General features: G+C 36.6%; 2 protein-coding genes across 11 annotated transcripts in view; one reads left to right on the forward strand and one right to left on the reverse strand.

Annotated features, from left to right (window-relative positions):
• Positions 1–18729, reverse strand: part of SAP30 (Sin3A associated protein 30) — a 45425-nt gene extending 26696 nt beyond the window's left edge. For 4 of the 10 annotated variants that reach the window (XR_014326325.1, XR_014326327.1, XR_014326328.1 and 1 more), the window contains exons 1-4: positions 18121–18729; positions 16458–16583; positions 15959–16057; positions 12530–13911 (exon numbers count right to left, since the gene is read on the reverse strand). Coding sequence is in view for 3 of the 10 variants with exons in the window: in XM_082842788.1 (XP_082698914.1) it covers positions 13789–13911; positions 15959–16057; positions 16458–16583; positions 18121–18441 (669 nt within the window). In the remaining 7 variants the exon portion in view is untranslated. Of the gene's footprint in view, positions 1–3675; positions 3740–6303; positions 6401–8301; positions 16058–16457; positions 16584–18120 lie in introns of those variants that run through there. The other 6 variants (XR_014326330.1, XR_014326326.1, XM_082842787.1 and 3 more) reach the window with 6 other exon arrangements.
• SCRG1 (stimulator of chondrogenesis 1) lies at positions 433–4526 on the forward strand. The gene is made up of 2 exons (XM_082842790.1): positions 433–1475; positions 3857–4526. Exons 1-2 carry the CDS (start codon positions 1234–1236, stop codon positions 3909–3911), a joined length of 297 nt encoding a protein of 98 aa, XP_082698916.1. The 5' UTR covers positions 433–1233; the 3' UTR covers positions 3912–4526.
• Positions 18730–19157: the final 428 nt, after the last annotated feature.

Genomic DNA, 19157 nt, shown 5'->3' on the forward strand with positions numbered 1-19157 from the left:
GACGCACAGGCCCAGCGGCCATGGCTCACAGGCCCAGCCGCTCCGCGGCATGTGGGACCTTCCCGGGCCAGGGCACGAACTCGTGTCCCCTGCATTGGCAGGCGGACTCTCAACCACTGCGCCACCAGGGAAGCCCTCTTCCTCCCTTTTTAATACTCCAGAGGTAGGAAAGACACTTCAGCACCTGCCAACAAGATGAAATCTGAATGGCTGTGGAGTCTGATTCTGGTTCCTCCAACTATTTTGCTAGTCTTCCTTTACTACAAGAGCCTCCATTTTCTTCATGTTTAACATGGAAGCCAGAAAAACCTGATTCAATAGATAATGCATATTCTATAGTTGTATGCAGATACGATACTTAAAGTGTTATCTCCTGAAAGAGGAATTAGACTTGCGGTATGACCCCAAGAGTTCAAACTAGAACTGGTGGGTGGAAGCCACAGAAAAATATTTTCCAGTAAGGGAAACGTTAGAACTGTATCAGTGGAATATATGGATTTAGTCAACAATGAGTTTCCCATCACAGTAGGTGTTCAAGAACAGGGTAAATGCCTCTTATGGGGAATTCAAGCCTCTGTTTTCAACTGAGGCTAAAATGTAACCCATGTGGGAGAAGAGTTCACAATTACTAAAAATATGCAACAAAAATGGGTCCCCAAAATAATTCTGAAAGTTTTAAAAACTTAACTATAAATATCTCTATAGAATATAATCTGTCAATGTCAGGATAACTGGGCTTTTTGTTTCTGTCAGGGTTGGACCCAGATTCTTGGACAATGTTGTTGGATATGCAAGGTCAAGAATCACTGTACACAATGATGTTATTTGTTCCAGAAATTTACTTGAGTTTTATCACCTTAAAAAGCAGTTTTTCTCTACTGAATATACTGAAAAAAATGACTTTGGGTCCTTAAAAACACAGATTCTGGCTCTTCCCACTATCTCCCTTCCCCCTCCCTCACATAACTCTCACTCAATATTTCTTTGTGGAGCTCAGGCATGTCATTTTTAACAAATATTCTAAGTGATTTTTATTGTAGGTGGTCATAAAACTAAACTTGAGAGACATTCAAAGAGAGTAGAAAAAATCAACGCCCACTCTTTCTATTCAAGAGTTTATGAGAATGCTGCAGGACTTTATGTTCAGATGAATTCCATCTTTAAACCAAACAAACAAACATATAAACACTGATACATTTTGTTTTTTCTTCTATCTCAGGGCCAAAAGCCAAAATGAAATTTATAGTACTTGCTGTCACCGTTGGACTAACTTTGCTGCTAGGAGTCCAAGCCATGCCTGCAAACCGCCTCTCTTGCTACAGAAAGATACTGAAAGATCGCAACTGTCACAATCTTCCAGAAGGAGTAGCTGACCTGACAAAGATTGATGTAAACATCCAGGATCACTTCTGGGATGGGAAGGGATGTGAGATGATCTGTTACTGCAACTTCAGTGAATTGCTCTGCTGCCCAAAGTAAGGAAATGCAATCACAAAACATATTGCTGTGAAGTGTATGTACAACAACTCTTTAAGACACCTTCATAATGAGTGTGCTAAAATTAATCACCCTTTTCAGTAAAACCCTGTTCAAATCTCAGCTATTTTTTAGGATCATCACCATATGTACCGAAATGAATGTTTTCATTTAAGAGACCGAGTCTGGCAGATTTTAGTAAAACTAAATGAGATACAGGAAATTAATAACACTCCAATCTATTAAATTCTAATTTTCCTATCTGATTTTTAATCACACACACAAAAAAATCTGGTAGCTGAAGTCACCTTCAAGGCTGACATCTTAAACTAATTTGAAAACTAATAGAAGGCTTTAGATAAAAGATCCCAAACAGATCAAGTAACTGGATGGAAAAGTTTGGTAATGGTGAAAGAAAAACTTTCTAGCTCTATGTATGAGTTAACCAGAAATTAACTGAATAGAGACTGTCCACTGACTTGGAAAGTAGATGTATTTTAAGTATAATACAAAGGTAGATCAATAAATATTTATAGCTCTTGATTTTAAAATAATCTTCTCCTGGTTATTGAGGAAGCTCAAATACTATGATCTTGGCTACTTCATATTGAAATCAGCTTTTTCAAATTACTTTCAACATATCATCATATTTTTCATTTTTCTAAGAAATCTGTGAGCTAGAAAGGGCAGATATAACCATCTTATCAAAGAAAGGTGTACAGAGGTAAAATGACCACTATCCCACTTAGCTAGCTAATATCAGCACTGAGACTAGAACACAGGTCTTCTGATTTGGCCTGGGTATTTTTTCTACCAAGCCAGTTGGTTCTTAAGTATGGTTCCCAGAACAGCAGCTTCAACATTACCTGAGTTCTTGTTAAAAACGTAGTTCATCCCTGGGCCCCAGACCAAAGCAACTGAATCAGAAACAATGGAGAGAAAGCACAGCAATTATGGCTTAAACCCTCCAAGTGATTCTGATGCAAAATAAAATTTGAGAATCACTTGATTAAACAATGATATCAAGAGCTCAAGTTAACTGATTCCATAAAATGATTTAACTTTTCCTACATAAATGAAACGCCATCTAATATTAAAATATCATGTTTACTTTTTTGTAAGACTTGAAACTAATTTATTGAAATGTACTTACTTTATGATATAATTTTGTGATTATCCATTGTTAATGGATGAGCTAGAAGTATGGATATATGAAAATAATTTCTATCTGAGTTTGGGTTACAGTTTTCCCAGTAGCAACAAATATCTAAGTATATTTCTTTTTTTTTTTTTTGCCTATAAACACAAATTTTATTTTGCCATTCTACTTTGCCAGTTGCATTGAATATAATTAAATACAGCACTGTATAAGTTTAAGGTGTACAGCACAATGAGTTGATATACATATACAGCTGACCCTTGAACAACACACGTTTGAATTGCATGGGTCCACTTATCCGTAAATTTCTTTCACTAAACATAATACATACCACAGTACTATCCCATCTATGGTTGGTTGAATCCTCGGATGTCGAACCACAGATATGGAGGACTGACTGTAAAGTTATGCACGGATTTTCCACTGCACAGAGGCTCAGAACCCCTTACCGCTGCACTGTTCAAGGGTCAACTGTATTGTGAAATGATTACCATAATAAGTTTAGTTAACACGAATCACCTCATATAGTTACAAATCTTTTTTCCTTGTGATAACCTGTAGGATCTATTCTCTTAGCAACTTTCAAATATATCATACAACAGTGTTAGCTACAGTCATCATGCTGTACATTGCATGCTAAGTATATTTCTAATAAGCCATAATCATAATACTACCTTGCACATATACACAATTTTATATTATACCGTGCATTTTTATTATACATCACCTTATGTGATCTTTCCAACAAGAGTGGATAGAGTTGAGTAGCTCAAAATTTCACCTTTCCCTATAAAACCTAGAAATTTACTTATTGACTTCCCAACCAATTTTTAATCTTCTGTTTCTTAGCTGTAGATTTAAACTTCATGGCCTATCCCCACCCATATCAGAGAAATGAATATTTTGGTATGCTTGTAAGGTTTTGAAATCACCCAATCTTTCCTTTTCTTTATAGACAAACGACAGCATAACGTCCATGGCAGATGGGGGAAAGTAGAAGAATTGATTACCTTCTTGGTCTTTGCTGCTCTTGTGGCAAATTCTTGGTCTTTGCTGCTCTTGTGGCAAAAGTCCTCCCACTCACTCTCTTTGTACTTTATTCACCTAAAAAGAATAGCCGTATCTGAAATCCTGGAAATCACCGTCCATTTCTTGCTCAGAAAAGTCTAACATGTATCTTAACTTTCAGCTGGATTTAATTCATGTTCTGCTCTCTTTCAGAGATGTCTTCTTTGGACCAAAGATCTCTTTCGTGATTCCTTGCAACAATCACTGAGAATCATCCTGTATTCCAGACAACACCATTCTTAATTCCCCACAAACCACACTCTAACAGTGTAGCTGTATTTCTGGTTCCTATGCAGTGCAATAAAGCACAGATTCTATAAATTCTTACTTGCCTAAGTAAACTTGTGTTAAATTAGCAGTAATAAAAATTCCATTTAATTTTTCTCTGTGGAAATTGTTTAAAATTTTTGACTAGAAAATTTTCATCTACAAGGTGTTCACTGTGCTCAGTAAAAGAATTCTGTCCCTCAGAGGAAGAGCCATAACCCTGGCTCAAAGATGGAGAATACTTTCAGTTCTTGACAGATCATGTATACTTAATGAAAAGAACCAGAGATAAATTGAGGTTCTCGGAAGGGAAACTAGAAGTTTTCTAGTAAGAGGGGGAAAGGGAGCCAATATTTGAGTATATACTATGTATGCCAAGTACTTTAAGCACATTTGCATTTTGCTGTCTTAAAAAACCACAAAACCATCAAGATAAGTATTCTTAAACCCACTTTTCAGATGCTAACTCAAGTTTAAGGTATTTGCTAAAACTCAAGACAGACTTTGAAGACAGTTCCAGTTCCAAAACACTCACATAGTTGTATCCTTAAAACTATGCTACATACCCCTGACGTGTCCATTTTTCTTGGGAATAACAAAACACATTAAAAGAAACATGTAATGGATCAGAATTTAAAGTCACATGAATTTTAAAGGTAAATAAAACAGATGCCTCCAAAGATATTTTCTGGGTGTTAGAGGCAGTTTTGGACTATGCTCCACACCTTTGGAGGTGTGTACTGACGAGTAGCCAACAGAATTAATTTCAGAAAGTCCTTCATGCTATAAAAATTTATTAGATACTCGCTAAGTGCCAGCTGTTATTAAGATTTGGGGATGTAGTAATGAATAAGATGGACTTCTCCTCTTGGAACTTGTATTCTAACAAAACTGTAATCATTACAAATATTTATAAATGTGAAGCCTGCTGCTACAAAGGAGAAGTGTAGGGTGCTATACAAAGTACTGCTGTGGGGAAACGTTTGAGAAGCACCACACTTGTAGTAAATCTAGGAGATAACCATTTTGAGTTACAGTGACATTGTTTCACTGAAATACATCCTTGGAGGTCCCTGATCTGTTTCTCGAGACCACACCCAGAACAGTTTCAGTGTTCAATAGGTGTTACTGGGCTAAACAAAACAATTTTGAGGTAATCAGAATTCAGTTCCTCTTAAAAGCTGCAAAAACATAAGTCAGAACATGTTTTCAAATAGTATGACTTCTACAAAAAGGCATGAAGAAGTGGAATTGTTTTAAAAAAACTCAAATATATTGTTTTATCAACATAGTATATGATTTGATTGAGCTTTTTTTTCCTTCACTGAATTGACAGGTATTAAAGTCAAACTAACACAATAACAGAAGTCTTATATCCTTTCTGAAACAGTGCATAGAATAGGTAAATAAAGAAAATCACCAGTACATTTTCTACTTGGTATAGTCTCTCTTTGAGGGAGGAAAAAAACAAGGCAATTCAACAATGGCTTTTTACTAAATATTCCCTTATTACTGCACTCAAAACATGATGAGAAAAATAGTATTTGGAAAAAAGCTAAATATTTAATAAATGGAATTTTATAGATTATGACTATTCTTCATATTCTCTCCTTTCTGGAAATAACTTGTAATATCAAATTGCATTACATTCTTTTAGAAATGAATGCATTATAGAAGCACACACTGTTTTTTATGTAAATTACCAAATAAATGTAAAATGTGAATGTTCACACAATGTACCTTATACAACTTTTTCTGACTTGGTCAATATGTTTTACCAAATAAATATAAAAACATGAATGTTCACACAATTTACCTATGCAACCTTTTCTGACTTGATCAATATGTTTTTAAAAGCAAACATCTCATTCAGTCATTTAATGAATAGATCCTTATTTTTTTCAATAGCTTTTAGCTACAAGACAACTAAGCTTTTATTAAAAATGTACTATTGTGGTAAACACTGTGTTTCAACTGAACGAGGTAGGTACTATCACAATCCCTGTTCTATGGACAAAAATGCCAAGGCTTAGAGATTAAGTAGCTCATATTAAGTTACATTATCAGAGCAGTAAAGCCAGGTTTTGAATATGACAGTTTTCCTCTAGCATCTAGAGTCTTAACCACTGCTTTATTTAATAGCATCAGATAATCTATTTCCTTTTTAGGAAAGCAAACTTTTACTTGTATGCGACAAGTACATTTCAGATAGCTCATATATGTTAAATGCTTAAATGAATAACAATTTCTGTATTTTTATCTTTGACTTTCTATATTCTTGTTCTTACTATGAATTCCATGGTGCTGAGCACAAAGTTGACAGTAATACTTACTAATAGCTCATCTCTTATTGATAAAATTTTTCTTTTCCTCATCATAATCCATAGGGACTCCTTGAATATTTTTGTTTGCTGGGATTAGGTACTAATCCTAAAGGATTATTAGAGAATTGGAAGCAACATGGAGAAACAAACAATGAGCAACAACTCTTAGAGGGAGAGGACAGGTAAGAACATTCACAGCTCATTCTGCAACCTTAACTTCCTTATAATTGCCCAGAAATATACATGAGTTCTTTCAATAATAAATTGTCTTAGCAAAGTATTATGACAGGTACTTTTAAAATGTAAATAATCTTACCAGTAAAATACTATGGGCTTTAAAATAATTTTCCCAAAAGGAAAAAATCATCAAATTCATATATTTCTAAATCATACTGCATTAACCACCTAAACCTAAATTTTTCTGTCAAAGAATTAAAGAGAAACTGATATTAGAAAAGTATAGTAAATTAACATTGAATTAGCTTCCTCAATTTACTTCTATAGAATGGTATCACCAAAATGTGCTCAACTTGGTATAGTGGTATACCTGGAGAGAAATGCATGCCATACATGTAGCCAATACACTCTCAGAATTTTACAAATAAAAACCTATAGTAAATTTTCAACGAAAGAAGTATATGTGATCTCCATTTCCAGAGTTTTAGAAGTCAAAACGTAAGTCTGTTGGGTACTATGGGTATAAAACTGACTTGATGTCTACTTTAAATATACATTAAAGGGAATACACACACATACAATACACACACACACAAACACATATATGATAATCTAGTAGCAATTAATATGATTGAGAACTATAGTTGACTATGTAGACTATAAATGCAACTGGGACATGATGCATATAGTAAACTAAAGTTTATAGTATCAGCTTTTAGCTACAAAGAAATATAAGAAATATCCTAATCCCCAAAGAATAAATTCTATAGTAAACAGTACACACACTTAAAAAATATATATATGCATATAAGACATTTCTTGACACTTTTAAACTAACTCCAGTTAAATAAATAAGCAATAACATGACAAAAATTTATTTTGAACCACCATCACTTGCCTAGATCATAATCTGAATTTTGCTATCAAAACTATGTAAATCCATAAAAACAGCAGCTAAAAGAGAGCTGGCTGGCATGGCTATACAAATATCAGACAATACAGATTTTAGATTTAAAAAATTGTACAAGAGACAAGGAAAGACATTTTATAGTTAAAAGGGTCAATCCACAACAAGATATAAAAATTATAGATATATATGCACCAAACAACAGAGCCAGAAAATATATGAAGGAAACACTGACAGAACTGAAAGGAGAAATAGTTCTACAATAATAGTTAGAGGTCTCAATACTTTACTTTAAATAATGGATAGACATCTAGACAGAAGATTAAAAAGGAAACAGAGGACTTGAACAATACTCTAAACCATCTAGACCTAACAGACATATACAGAACACTTCACCCAACAATAGCAGAAGACACATTCTTCTCAAGTGCACATGGAACATTCTTCAGGATAGTCTGTTAGCCCATAAAACAATTTTCCATAAATTAAAAAAATTGAAATCATACAAACTGTCTTCTCTAACCATAATGGAATGAAGCTAGAAATCAATAACAGAAGAAAAACACGAAAATCCACAAATATGTGGAAATTAGACAATGCATCCTTAACAACCAATGAGTCAAAGAAGAAAGAAATAGGAAAGTCAGAAAATACTTTGAGATGAATGAAAACAAAAATAAAACATACCAAACTTATGGGATGCAGCAAAAGAAGTACTCAGAGAGAAATTTATAGCTGCAAACATATACATTAATACAGAAGAAAGATCTCAAATCAACTGAACTTTGCACCTTAAGAAACTAGAGGGACTTCCCTGGTGGTGCAGTGGTTAAGAATCCGCCTGCCAATGCAGGGGACACGGGTTCAATCCCCGGTCCGGGAAGATCCCATATGCTGCAGAGCAACTAAGCCTGCATGCCACAACTACTGAGCCTGCACTCTAGAGCCCACGAGCCACAACTACTGAGCCCATGTGCCACAAATACTGAAGCCCACGCACCTAGAGCCCGTGCTCCACAACAAGAGAAGCCACTGCAATGAGAAGCCTGCCCAGCGCAATGAAAAGCAGCCCCACTCACCACAACTAGAGAAAGCCCATGCGCAATGAAGACCCAATGCAGCCCAAAAAAAAAAAAAAAAAAAAAATCAATGAAACCAAATAAAATATCAGCAAAATTGACAAACCCTCAGCTAGACTACTAAAAAAAAAAAAGAGAGAGAGAAAGTACATAAAACTAAAATTACAAATAAAAGCAGGGACATTACAACCAACCTTACAGAAATTAAAAGTATTATAAGAGAACACTATGAACAATTGTATGACAAATTGAATAAAATAGATGAAATGGACAAATTCCTAGAAACACAAAATTACCAAAGCTGACTCAAGAATAAATAGAAAACCTCAACTGCCCTATAATAAGTAAAGAGATTGAATGAATAATCAAAAATTTTCCATCAAAGAAATGTCCCGGACCAGATGGTTTTGCTAGCGATTTCAAAAAGATAAAAGATAAATTAACATCACTCCTATTCAAATTTTTCCAAAAAATAGAAAAAGAACACTTTCTAACACATTCAATGAGGCCAGCATTATCCTGATAACAAAGTCAGATAAAGACAGCAGAAGAAAATATAGAACAATATCCCTTATGAATATAGATGTAAAAATCTTCAACAAAATACTAACAAACCAAACCCAACAGCACACTAAAAGGATTATACACCATAACCAAGTGATATTTATCCCAGGAATGCAAGGGTGGTTCAACCAAAGAAAACAATTCAATGTAATACACTAAATTAACAGAACAAAGGGGAGGAAAACATGATTACTTCAATAGTTATAGAAAAAGTATTTGACAAAATTCAACACCCTTTCATGATTAAAAAACTCAGCAAACTAAGAATAGAAGGAAACTTCCTTAATAAAATAAAGAGCATTTACGATATATCCACAATTAACATTATACTCAATGGTGAAAGACTGAAAGCTGCCTTCATAAGATAAAGAAAAAGACAAGGATGCCTGTTTTCATCCCTACTACTCAACATTGTACTGTAAGTCCTAGTCAGAGCAATTTGGCAAGAAAAATAAATAAAAGGCATCCAAATTAAAAAGGAAGAAGTAAAATTATCTCTATTTAAAGATAACATGATTCCATATATAGAAAATATCATAAAATCCACAAAAATACTACTAGAGCTAATAAATGAATTCAGCAGGGTCAACACACAATAATCAGAGTTTTATACGCCAGTAAGGAACAATCCAAAAAAAGATATTAATAAAACAATTCCATTTATAATAACATCAAAAAGGATAAAATATCATGAATAAATTTAACCAAAGAGGTGAAAGACCTGTACATTGGAAACTACAAAACATTACAGAAAGAAATTAAAGAAGACCTAAAAGTAATGGAAAGATAATCCATGTTCACTGATTGAAATACTTAACATTTTTAAGATGGCAACTGTCAAGCGATCTACAGATTCAGTACAAGCCTCATCAAAATTCTAATGGTCTTTTTTTTTTTTCCCAGAAATAGAAAAGCCAATCCTCAAATTCATATGGAACTGCAAGGGGCCCCAAATATCCTAAACAATACTGAAAAAGAAAAACAAACTGGGAGGACTCAAACCTTCTGATTTTAAAACCTACTACAAGGCTACAGTAGTCAAATGTGTATGGTACTGGCTTAATAGAAATATAGGCCAAAGGAACAGAATTGAGAATATAGAAATAAAACAAAACATCTATGGCAAATTGATTTTTGACAAAGGTGCCAAGACCATTCAGTGGGGAAAAAACAGTCTCTTCAACAAATACTGCTGGAACTGGATAACCTCATTCAAAAGAATGAAGCTGGAACTCTACCTCACTCCATATACAAAAATTGACTCAAAATGGGTCAATGCCCTAAATTTAAGAGCTAAAACTATAAAATTCCTAGAAAAAACATACGGGCTAATCTTTATAACATTGGATTTGGCAATGGATTCTTAGGCTTGACACCAAAAGTATAAGCAACAAAAGAAAAAAATTGTACTAAATAAAAATTTTAAACTTTTATGCATCAAAGAACATTAACAAGAATGTGAAAAGGCAATCTACAGAATGGGAGAAAATATTTGTAAATCATATATTGGATGTAGAATCAATACCTAGAATAAAGAACTCCTACAGGGGCTTCCCTGGTGGCGCAGTGGCGCAGTGGTTGAGAGTCCGCCTGCCGATGCAGGGGACACAGGTTCGTGCCCCCGGTCTGGGAAGATCCCACATGCCGCGGAGCGGCTGGGCCCGTGAGCCATGGCTGCTGAGCCTGCGCGTGTGGAGCTTGTGCTCTGCAACGGGAGAGGCCACAACAGTGAGAGGCCCGCGTACCGCAAAAAAAAAAAAGAACTCCTGCAACTCAGCAACGACAAAAACAACCCAATTTAAAAATGAACAAAGGAACTGAAAAGAAATGTGAATCAAAACCACAGTGAGATACCACTTCGCACCTAGTAGGATGGCTTTAATAAAAAAAAAAAAAAAAGGAAATACAAGTATTAGCAATTTGGAGAAACAGCTGTTAGGACTGTACAATGATACAGCCACTATGGAAAAGTTTGGAGGTTCCTCAAAATGTTACAGAATTATCATGTGACTCAGCAACTCCACTCCTAGATATATATCCAAGAAAAAGGAAGACATGTCCACACAGAAACTTGTATACGAATGTTTATAGCAGCATTATTCATAAGCCAAAGGTGGAAATCCAAATATCTAAATGTCCATCAATGGATGATTGGAAAAACAAATTGTGACTTTCCAATTGTGACTGGAAAAACAAATTGTGAAAAACACATTTTCCAATCAATGGATGACTGGAAAAACAAATTCACACAATGGACTGTTATCCAGCCATAAAAAGCAAAAAGTACTAATATATGCTGCAATTTAGATAAACCTTGAAAGTATTAAAGCAAAAAAAATCCAGAAACAAAAGGACATGTACTGTATGATTCCCTTTACATGATATATCCATAATAGGCAAGTCCATAGAAACAGAAAGATTAGAGGTTATCAGGGGATGGGAAGAGGTGGAATTGGGAGTAGTTACTTATCAGTATTTCTATGGGGTAAGGAAAAGTTTTTAAAATAGAGCTCTGGTGGTTGCACAACATTGTGAATACACTAAATACTACCAAATTGTATTAAAGGTTAACATCAATTAAATAAAAAACTTTATGTAGAAATAATAGAGCTTACTTTCTTAAAGAAATTTATTTCAGACATTAATTTTTAGCCTTTTGCTAAATTATCCAGTAAAAGGTAGTTACCAAATAACTTATTTCTTGAGCTGCTGCTACACATTCTACTCCAATGGTAGTCAAACTTGGATTCTTTTCCTGGTGCTCTAATATTAAAAGTAAACCATATACTTATAGAGATTTACTTTTTCTTGTTCAGATATAGATAAGTAAAAAGGTTTCCACTAAACTCGTAATTTTTAAAACCCAACAGCAAAGAATTAAAATTTTTATGTAAAACTTGTACACTGCAGCTTCTTGAGTCTCTCATCTTTGGGGAGGCTCTTAAGTTCTCAATTTTTCATGTTTTAAATTGCTCTAACGAGGATTTAATTTCACTGGATAATCAACACTCAACTCTTACTCTTTTCACTTTTTTATACAACTACATTTTATGCACATAATTCTATGAAACTAACATTGATTCATTGTATTCATAAACATACATTTTAATGTCAGCAAATAATTTCAAGCTTTTTTCATAAGAATGGAGTGTGGTTTTATAGGAAAACATAAGCCTACAGACAAGTTTCGATTGAAAAACTAAGTCTTTATAGATTTAGGTAAAAATATAAAATATAGAGGTAATACTTTCTTCAAATAAACCACCACATCTTGTAGCTATGTGGTTCATCTTCATACAGCTAAGAAGAAAACTTCTCATGGAGATTTCTGGAGTACTGGAAACCAGAGGTTTCTGTAATACCAATTATTACAAGCTCTGGCTCATCAATAAAGTAGCAAGTAAATCTTTAAATGGTCACAGCAAAAACAAAGACCAGTAGCGTTAGAGTTCACCATTATTTTCTAGCTGTCAATACACTCAGAACAGTTAAAAATACAAAGACTCACCTTCTATTGAACCAGTATGTTCTCTTTTTTTTTTGTTTTTGAACCAGCATGTTCTTTAAATTTGGCTACATAGCAGTTCCCAATCAGGGGTGATTCTGTCCCCACCAGGGACATTTGACAATGTCTAGAGATATTTTCGGTTATCACTTTTGGAGCTCTACTGGTTCTAGTGTGTGGACTCCGGTGAGTCTGCCAAACCTACAACACAAAGGACAGCCTCCCACAATAAAGAATTATCAGGCCCAAATGTCAACCTTGAGATATCCTGAGCTACATTAATGGTCTCGGCCATTTCCATCCTGAAATTTGTACCACAATCTCAGAACACTTCACTGAAACTGTTGTTCTATTCTGATGTCACAAGCTATAAATTTGATTTGTAACTCTAAGACCCTGGTTAAATAATACAATCTCAGGAAAAGCAGAGGTTAAAAATATTTAAGAGAAAACTGATAGAGAATGAAATATAAAAAGGAAATAAAATAGAACTCAAGTCAGAGCTATGTATGACCAAAATTTTAAGATCTTGTTAGATTTCTAGATCTCTCCAATTTATTAGCTTTAATCTGCAGTGTAAACAGTACAGAACATGACTGAAAATTAAGGGGCAGGGCAGAGGTTCTTTCTATATTTGTGCCATATAAATACCTTTTCACTAAAACAAAATTTAAAGAACCAACAAACTATTTAATTCTATGTTCAGGTTTCAATTTTCAGCACTGTGTTTACCTTTGCTGACACATCACGTCTTCTTTGGAAGGAGGCAGGCATTAAACTATTTGTTCTTCCTGATATTTCAAACCTGTTAGTACTAAAAAGCACTTTAAAAAATAATAGTATTTAGGATATCCTTAATTCCAAATCAGACTGTCCCAGAGAAAGCAAATGTGCTACATCTGTTACTTCTGTTAGTTCCTCAGAATTAAAAAAAAGAAAAAAGGTAACAAAATGATCTTCACATTAAAATCTCAATTAATACTGGTCCCTAAATAAAAGTCAGTTTAAAATAAAAATCAAGTTTCACAAAATAAATACACTGAAGCAACTATAATAGTAATAACCTTTATTTAAAATATTTTTTAATCTAGGAAAGCTCATTTTACATGAGTTTCCAACTAAATATTAGACTCAGAAACAAAGAAAATAAAACCAGAGAAAATCTTCTGTAGAAAAAATACACAAGGAACATTTCTACATGTGAAAAAGCAGTAAGCAGTCTTAACATGAACATCCAAGTCTTACTCTCAATTCCATCTCTCCTAGTGAACACCACTATCAACCTTGAGATCTGACTTGTTCTTGTCATTCTTCACTGAGTAGATGAAATATGTTAAGGTGTCTTTTTCATTCACTGGAATTGACCTAAAGTGGCAACCAACTATCTATAAAGAAAAAAAAAAATTGAGGAAATTAAATTATAGATATTAACAGATTTTATAAACTAGGTAAAAAATACTGTCATCAAAAGAAAATGTGTGATGGTAAGAGCTATTTCCTTTTAAAAATAAATTTAAATTTAACAAAGAACCAACAGGATGAAAAGCATATAAGAGTAAGATATTGTGAACAAGAGATAGTGTGATTTCAAAGGATCCCTTGGCCCACTCAATTAACTATACATTAATTAGAATGTGTATTTCCTTTTACTTATTTTGAATTTTATAACTGAGATCTAGATTAGGATTTAAGTAGTTTTACTTTTAAACTTCAAATATCAATGAAACAGAACAGAATGTAGGAGTCCACATGCATCATATAATGGTTTAGTCTCTACTTATGGAAAAAGGATAAACATTAAGTTGAAAAAGCTTTGGTACTATAGAAACAAATCATGAATTATCTTACAAATATGTCTGCTACAACTTACATTCATTCATTGGCAATATTTTTTGTTAAGGTTCCCTGAAAATTATTCTGAATAAAAATTATTGATGGAAAATGAGAAGGGAAAAAGGGATGTCCACTGAAGAATGTTTACCTGCTTTCTTGCCTTTTCATTCTGTGCACTGCAACTACGAATAGAAGTATAATAGACTAAACTGGGGCGCTGATATGCATATTTAGATTCTAGAAGATAAAACTTCTTAAAGAGAAAGATAATTAAGAGACTTAAGGAGGACAGTCACTCAACTCTGGAATCATTTGTAAATATCTGCATTTCTGAGTAAGTTATAACACTCGTGCCTATTTGGATTTCTCATTTCTAAAAAAGAAAATAGCTCTAGAAATAATTTAACTTTTTAAAAAGAAGATCAGATTATCAAAAACTTCAAGTTTGATTTCCGCATTTAAAAAATATATACATTTAAATGTAACATTTAAAATAATCATTTTTTCAGTTCTCATTTGTCCCAAAACAAAGGTACCTTCACTTGATTAGTAAACTGTATATATATCAATATAGTTTCATCATGGCAGGCAATATCTATATTTATGTTAATATTAATGTACTATACAATCCAAAAAGGATGTGATCTTTTAAATCAAATTTAAAGAAAAATTAGATTTTTGTTGCCTAGGCAAGAAGGAAAGATGCAGCTCTGGCTAAAGCCTTAATATACCGGACCTTAATGTTAAAAAGCATTCTACTCATCTTCTATCTTATTCAATATGCACATTTTAGAAAATGTTGGATTACTAAATACAAGCTGAAGAATATAAGGAAACTTATTTATATATTTACTTATATCCTGTCGAATAGGTTAAGCATTTTTCTTTTAAATATGATTGAAGTACAAACATATAAATCTATAAATATCTTAATATGATGTACAGATTTCTTGGCTCTATTATTTCCTGAGAACACAAACACACTCAATTTTTAAAAATTTACTGAAGTACTACAAGTCCTATATCAAGAAACTATAAGTAAAAGCTTGGATACAAGTCTTTGCATCTTCTAGATGTAAAAACATGGGTGCTTCAAATAAAACTAACATCAACCAGGACAAGTTCTGAAATAGTTAAATCAGCCAGGTATGGGAATACTGTTTAGGGGCTTATCTGTAAAACCTACTCCATCAAAAACTTCAAAAAATAAATTCTAACAAAGACATCAAAGTTTATTAATTTATTTTATTATGCCTCAATTAGGTGTTCAATAAATGTTTACTTAATAGAATTTTAAAATAAACAGGTTTCTAGAATGAGAATTAAAAAACCTTTCACTCACTATTTCTGAAAGTCATTATTGGAAGATGCTTAGAAAACTGCACACAATCCATTGAGTAGTCATTACACAAAGGAATTTCCTACGTGGTAGACAAACATTTCTTCCACAATAGCTTTTTTTACTAACTTTGATTTTTCTAACTCCTGATAAAAGGTATTGTTATATATGCTACATTAACAATGTCATTAGCATTTAATGACCCTTTTTTATATGAACAGGTTCATTTAAAGGTTAAATAGCTTAAAACTCATATATACCTCCACAAGCTGTGCTTTATTAAGTCCTGGTCTGGTTGGGAGTTTGAAGTGTCTTTTGTATCTCCTAAGTGTATTCACCTGTAATTGGTATAAATCAACCTGGAAAAAATTAACATATCATTTGTTAAAGACTTAGCTTTGTTATATATAACAACAATGCAATTTCAACACAATGAAAACTTAACTCCATTATTAAAAATGCCTTTTATATAATCAAAACTACAAATGTATTAAACACTCAATCTTTTGAGCATAATTATTAAAGACCAGGGACCAAAAAAAGAACTTATAAGACAACAGAGCTCTAAGAGTTGTCAATTGAAACTGTAACAAGTCCAATTGTGTAACTGCATGTTAACTGGCCATATTTAATTTTGCTTTCATTTTCAGATTTTTCAAATGTTTTAAGTATTTTTAAAATTTGTTCATATTTTTTAAATAAAACTTTCAGAATGGAGGACTTAAGATTTACATTTAACATACGAAAACTTTCACCTACCTCTGGAGTATCAATATCTTGAACAGGTGAATCTCCTCCATCATCATCACTCCCTTTTCTCTTTCTTCTGTTTCGAACGCTCTGAATTAAGTTTTTATGATAATCACAAATGTAAAGATGCCTTGCCTGAAACAGAAAAGTTTCACAGACTACTTATGATTACCGTAAAATGTGTCTATGTATTAAAAATATGTAACAGTGAATTATTAAAAATAAAAACAACAGTCCAAACAGGCCATTGTTAAGACAACGCACGTTTCTTTCTACTCCAGTCCTGAACCCAGTTAAAACCTACCATGTCTGGTAATATTGTTAAGAAGATTGGGGGTGGGGCGGGGAGAGGTGCCAGTAAGGGAAGGGAGACACAGAGAAGAACGAGAAATTCCTACCGTCTGGATTCTGTCATCAAATTGCAGCGATGGTGAACTAGATTAGTTCAGTCATGCTGTTTTTTTTTTTTAACAAGGGGAAAATGATGCTGTTCACAATTTTGCTATTTGATAGCATTTTCTCTACTTAAAGAGCATTTTAAAATACCGTAATGTATGCTTCCTAACCTTGCTAACTTAATACTCAAATTATAATCGAGCACAAAACTATCCATTTTTACAAATAAGTTGCTGATTTCACATCCTAAATTTAAATTTGAACTATGAACTTCTCTGCGTATTAAATAAATGCATTTATCAGTAATACGTTTTTCCAACCAAAGCAATGTGAAATTATTCAAGTATACCTGAAAAGTTTCTCATGAACACGACGGAGGAACTAACTGAATAGGCAGAAAACTTTAATTACATAGTTCTGAGAGCTGTACCGTAACATCTGAAATACCGGGTTTCGTACATTAGCAGTTACTCCTTAAAAAAAAACAAACAATTGAGGACTGAGCTAATAGGCTTTTAAATTAACCTCTAAACTAAGGGCAAGCTAAAAAGATGCACAATGTGTGCCGGTTCTGGCATCTTGTTATTTATTACCGTCGCCCAGAGCTCCGGTAAGTGGAAATGGCCGTTTCTAAAAACCTCAGCGACGGTCAAAAGAACAAACGTGCGAAAGGACGAAGAAAGAAACCCTGATGGCTGCCAAACGGAGGGCAAAACCGCAGAGGCTGCGCGCTCCCCACGTTGGGAGCGGCTGCCCGGGATGCTGACACGGCCGCTCGGCTCGCAGCCAGGCGTCCCCTGCACCCGCGCCCGCGGGACGGGGAACGGGATCCTTGTCGCCCGCGGCGTCAGGCCCTACCAGCACTCCACTGTCCCCAGACCGGGGGAGCTACTCCCCGGGGCCGAGCGCCGGCTCGGGCAGCAAAACAAAGAAGGCGCCTCCGTTCCACAAGGAGCCGCCGGGCTGCAGGACAGCTACTCCGGGCCCTCTGCTCGGCCGCCCCCTTTGTTTCGCGCCCCGGCCTCCGCGGAGGAGGAGGGGGAGGCAGGGCGCGGGTGAGGTCGCGCGCGGGCGCGGGTCCGCGGCGCGCGAGCCTGTCGGCTGCGGGCGGAGGGCCGACTTGCAGCACTTTGTTGTTTCCTTCCTACTAGAGACGCCGGAACGGGCTCGCGCTGCGCCCAGGTCTGGGGGCCCCGCACCCCACCGACGTCGCGTCTGCTCCACTCCCCAAGCGCCCGCGGGGCTCGCAGGGCAGGCCCGTCCCGCCGTCACTTACGCTCTTATCCAGCTCGATCTTCACCTTCTTCTGGGAGATGCTCTTCTGGATCCTCTTGCTGAAGCTGGCGTTGCCCGCCGCCCGGCCGCACCGCTCGCCGTCCTCGCGCAGACAGCACAGCTGCCCCGGGCCCGGCCCGGCCGCTCCCGGGGGCCCCGCTGCCGAGACCCCACCGGCGCCCGGCACCTCGGCCCCGGCGCCCGCTCCGGCCCCGTTCCCGGCCGAGGCGGCGGCGGCGGCGGCAGCAGCGGCGACCACGGCGGCCACGGCGGCGGCCGCGTCCCCGCCGCGGCTCATGTCTTCGGGCGTGAAGCCGTTCATGTCCCCGCGCTCGCGGAGACGCGCTGACAGAAGCCCCGCTCGCCGCGCCGCTCGCCTCTCGGGAGACGTCGGGGTCTAGGCTGTCCCTCAGGCACCTGCCCGGCGGCGGCTACTCACTCTGCGCCCGCGGCCTCCGGACAACACCGCGGGACCCCGGCCTGCCGGTGTCTGCTGGCGCCGGGACAGTGGACGGGGCTTGGGGTCGGGAACCAGAATCTGGCGTCGCCTGGAGCCGGGACGCCGCTCACTGTCACATGGAGGAGACTCCTCAGCAGTTGGACCACTGCGCCTCCGCCTCCCTCCGGCCCTCGACCTGCGCAAGCGCGTTGCGCCCTTGCCCGTCCCGCCCCTTCCACTCTGTCGCATGGCACCACGGGAATTGTAGTTTTCTTCCGGGGAGCCAACCTGAGCTCCAATCTGACCCAGCGCTTCGCGGTTTAGGGGAACTACTTATCCCAGCATTCATGGCGCGGAGGCGGGTCGGGCCTTTTTTTTGGGGGGTGAAACACGGGGAAAACAGGGGCGTGTGGTTGGGGTTGCGAGGTTTTCTGGCTTCTGGTCTCTCCCGGGAAGTTGGGCTGTGTTTAGCTACTGAATTTTGCAGAGCTGGCAATTTATACGAAGAGGTTACTCAACTCCTGAGGCGAAGCACAAAACGCGGGGGGGCGGGAGTAGGAGGGAAGGGGAGGGAGCTTGTGGGAAAGCAGTTTCGGGCT

The sequence above is a fragment of the Leucopleurus acutus genome, assembly GCF_964270905.1.
Source record: "Leucopleurus acutus genome assembly, chromosome: 7".
Classification (NCBI taxonomy): domain Eukaryota; kingdom Metazoa; phylum Chordata; class Mammalia; order Artiodactyla; family Delphinidae; genus Leucopleurus; species Leucopleurus acutus.